The 4443-nt window shown below is 51.1% G+C and overlaps 1 protein-coding gene across 1 annotated transcript; it reads right to left on the reverse strand.

Annotated features, from left to right (window-relative positions):
• Positions 1–765: 765 nt before the first annotated feature.
• LOC135373399 (uncharacterized) lies at positions 766–1530 on the reverse strand. Its single transcript, XM_064606609.1, has one exon. It carries the CDS (start codon positions 1528–1530, stop codon positions 766–768), a length of 765 nt encoding a protein of 254 aa, XP_064462679.1.
• Between the last annotated feature and the right edge of the window lie 2913 nt (positions 1531–4443).

Raw genomic sequence — 4443 nt, forward strand, 5'->3', positions numbered from 1 at the left:
TAACGGTGCCTACGGATTTATCCGCAAACCGGGGAAAGGTTGGTCGAGGTCTCTTTGGGGCCCTCGGATGAGGCCGGGAAGTATTGCCATCCTCCTGTAATCCAGCACATTTGGAGGCTGAGGGGTACGGGGTATATCCTTGAGCTACCCATTTCCGATTTGCTTTTTCCGCATGGACCTGGAGTCGGAAAGGGGGTGGAGCCTTGTTATGGGCCGTCAGGTGACGTGCTTCGCAGCATCTCCCTGCAGCGAGATAGGAAACGTGATGGCTTCTTTAGTGTTCATCACTGGTGTCCTTTCACGTCGCCAACGGCGGCAATCCCCGGTGCTACCTGGTGTTCGGGCACAGTTCCTGTGGCTAACTTCCGTGGCGTGTGGTTGTAGCCCAGCTTCTTGGGGGCCCGAATCTAGCCTGCAAGACACGAATACCGGGGGGTGTGGCGGCCTCTTGTACACCTCCGTAGGGGTAAAACCCTGTTTCCTTTTGCTGGGTTTAAGTTCACCGGGACCCTTCCTTTCTTCTTTCTTCTCTAATTTCTTGCAAAATCTGCACAAAGTCTTGCAAAATCTTACACAATCAAAATATAGCTGCTAAGATCCCGCATCAAAATCTTGCGCTATGTAATTTTACGCATGTAATTATTAGTTGCGACCAGAGTGCACCACACCTCCGTTGTTATGTAAGCTGTTAGCCTAATTGCCTGTATCACAACACGTCCGATACTATACATACACAGGAGTCCAGGGGACGTCCAGCTTGCAACGTCAGCACTGGATAAATAAAGGATATTTATGGATATTTTGGGACATCCAGAGGATGTCCAGTGGACATCCATCAAGGATCTGGACGTTATGACCAAACTGGGATGTCCTGGGGACGTTGATGGTTGTCTGGGGACGCTTGTCTCCAAATCTTTCCATCAATATTTCAATGGCATCGTTGTAGCACACCTCCGAAGCTTGTAGACCTGATATGGCGGCTGCAGCTGCTCCATCCAACAGTGACCTTAAGTAGAAGAACTTCTCTGGTTGTGAAAGGTTACTGTTGTTATGTACGGTTCCTTTGAATTGTTCCCAAAAGGGAAGCCACTCCGATAGGTCACCTCGGAAACGCATCAGTTGAAGTTTTGGCAGACGGGTACAGGGTCCCAGCGTGATTGCCATGAAGCGACGGCGTGTGAGCGTAGTCCCAAGTAGTGCCACATTCGTTGGAGCGGCCACCTGAGTGGCAGGCGTCGACACTGAGGTGAGCTCTTGCAAGGCGACACGTAGGTTAGACATTTCCTTTATAGAGTTTTCTTCGTATTCCAGAGCCATTTCATGTTCTACCTCTAATTCATCGTCCTTGAGATGACCTTCAAACTCGGAATTGATCTCTTTCAGCTCTTCAAGGTTCACGCGTAGACGTTCCAACAAGCTTTCGACGGTCTTCCGATCATTAGGAGTGCTGCTCAGTGCAGTCTTGGCTTCTCCCACAAGCCTCGTAGCTTGTCTCCTTCGCGACGTCCTCTTCACCTTGAGACGTTCCATAGTCGATCGTAGGGCTCTGTTTATCCAACAACCAGTAGATCAGTACAGACAAAGACTCCGTTCGTGAAGCGTTCCCGGGTTTCGGCACCAATTTTTTATGTCCTGGCTTTGTCGCAGCGATGTCTCTCCCAGAGCCCCAATCCTCCTCGTCATATCACGTTCCTTTTCCGAACATTCCTCATACCTTTATTCACGATGACAATGTGCCCTACACTAAACCTTTTCCCAAAAGAAGAAGAAAAACCCCGCTCTTGTGCTGCCCTCTGAGAGTTCTGCAACAGTGTCTGTAGGATACCGAAAATTTTCTCATACAAAAAAAAACAGGACGGTTGTGAACTTTCTCTCAGGAAGCTTTCCTATTAAAATGCCAATGAGAAAGTGTATGTGAAATCGCATTTTCTGTAGGAATATTTCTAGTAAGAGCAGGGTCGTGGTAGAGTATATACCGGAGTGGACATTCCCCGTTGGTACTCGGCGCCCGGGCACAGTCCCTATGGCTAACTTCAGTGGCGTGTCGTCGTAACCCAGCTTCCTGGGAGCCGGGACCAAGCCTGCGTAATACAAGTACTGGTAAGTCTCGGTTCGTCCGATGTTATGGCAGCCTCCTGTAACGGTGCCTACGGATTTATCCGCAAACCGGGGAAAGGTTGGTCGAGGTCTCTTTGGGGCCCTCGGATGAGGCCGAGAAGTATTGCCATCCTCCTGTAATCCAGCACATTTGGAGGCTGAGGGGTACGGGGTATATCCTTGAGCTACCCATTTCCGATTTGCTTTTTCCGCATGGACCTGGAGTCGGAAAGGGGGTGGAGCCTTGTTATGGGCCGTCAGGTGACGTGCCTCGCAGCATCTCCCTGCAGCGAGATAGGAAACGTGATGGCTTCTTTAGTGTTCATCACTGGTGTCCTTTCACGTCGCCAACGGCGGCAATCCCCGGTGCTACCTGGTGTTCGGGCACAGTTCCTGTGGCTAACTTCCGTGGCGTGTGGTTGTAGCCCAGCTTCTTGGGGGCCGGAATCTAGCCTGCAAGACACGAATACCGGGGGGTGTGGCGGCCTCTTGTACACCTCCGTAGGGGTATAACCCTGTTTCCTTTTGCTGGGTTTAAGTTCACCGGGACCGCTTTGTGGTGAGGGGAAAGTTCCCGTTCCCATCCACGTTCCACAAGGGCCCTCAGGGAGGCTAGGAGGGGTGGCGTCCTACTGTAGTCCAGCCTGGAAGCAGAGGGGTGCGGGGGGCTTTGGCAACCCCCGGCGCTATCCGTCGAGTGGTGTGGTGCGAGGGCGCTAGCCGGTGGTGGGCCGGAGCCAGGCACGTATCTCGGCCAGCTGGGGCCTCTCTCAGGGTTTATCTCTGATGGGTGGTCTTGGCCATATACGGCGAGCACTTCCGAGTCATCAAGTGTGCGAAAGATGGCAAGGGGTGTCTCCCGGTGGTCCTGTACTGCGAGTGGGGGCGCTCCGCGGCAGACATACATAGCTAAATGCCACAAAGAACACAGGTACCTCGTACTTACTCTGTGACTGTTACAGGTTGGTATCAGTATCTTTACTTTATCTCTTATGTCCCACCAGGCTGCTCACTATTGTTAGAGTGTGATAGAATATTTTGGAAGGGTTTTCTGTTGCCCCCTTTTCCCCTAGAGTTTGAATGTAGTTTGTAACTAACCATTGTACCCTGAGACGACACTCAGAGGGTTTTGGTATATCTATAGTGAACTTTAATTGCACGGGTAGTTTGTGATCTATTTTGTAGAATCCCTGTCAGGTGACAGGGCTCGTGTAGGATGGAAGGGTGCCCACGGTGTGGCAACATTTATAAAAAAAGGGGCTTAACACAGCATATCAAGAAGCGCGCTCCCGATTTAGCGAATGCCTGGGTAGATACTCATCGACTTAACCTGGTATGGAATGAACAGCTTATGAAGCTTGTGGCCTACAAAGCGCTTGAGTTAAGGGAGGCGGACTCGCCGGTTCATATTAATGTCGCGCTGGCCCAGTATTTTCCTGGAATTACCGCGGAACAACTGCGTTACAAAAGGAAAACGGTAGCTTATAGAACTATCCATGAAGAAATTGAGCTGAACCAACTGGCCGGACTTATTGCCGGACAATCTGTGGCTAATCCTGCTGCCGTTGAGACTACACCTCCTGACACCAGAGACCTCCGAAGCCGAACTTCCCGGTAATGAAACGCATGACCTTCAACGGATCATCGGGAGGATCGTGCGCAATGATGTGGGATTAGCAGACCTTGATCGCTGGATCACTGCCCTCCCCCGTACACAACAGCGGCTAAGATCTCAACCGAGACGCTAGGAGGGCCCTAACGTATCTAACAGAACAGCTAGGCGCAGGCGCTATGCTGAATTTCAGCGGCTTTTTAACAAGAGTAAGAAGACTTTGGCCTCAAAACTCCTTGATGGGGATAGGAAAAGTAACTGCAACGAACAGGATGTTCTTAATTTCTGGGCCAGAATATTCCAGGAGTCGATGCGGTGCTCCTCGAAAGTTGTGATCCTGTGGGATCCGGATTCCAACTCGCCCCGGTAACGCCTGAGGAGGTGAAGACGGCCCTGAAGCACAGCAGCCCCGCCCCGGGACCGGATGGTATAACAGTGGCTGCACTTCAGAAGATTCATCCTGCTGCCCTCGCAGCCCTTTGTAATCTCTTCCTCTACATTGGTAAGCTTCCTCCTACTCTGACATCAGCGAGGACTATTTTTCCGCCTAAAACAGAAGTGAGCAGTAGGCCTGAGGAATTTCGTCCGATTACTGTAGCATTGACCGTAATGAGAATGTTCCACCGTACTCTAGACATGAAGTTAAGAGCGGCTATTCGGCTCGATAACATCCAGAGAGCCTTCCGGCCAACGGATGGAACATTTGAGAATGTCTACCTCCTGCGTTACATTCT

This window comes from Ornithodoros turicata, unplaced genomic scaffold, assembly GCF_037126465.1.
Source record: "Ornithodoros turicata isolate Travis unplaced genomic scaffold, ASM3712646v1 Chromosome24, whole genome shotgun sequence".
NCBI classification, from domain to species: Eukaryota; Metazoa; Arthropoda; class Arachnida; order Ixodida; family Argasidae; genus Ornithodoros; species Ornithodoros turicata.

Excerpts from the sequence above, each read along its gene's own strand:
- LOC135373399 (XM_064606609.1), bottom strand. The coding sequence starts at position 1,530 with ATGGAACGTCTCAAGGTGAAGAGGACGTCGCGAAGGAGACAAGCTACG.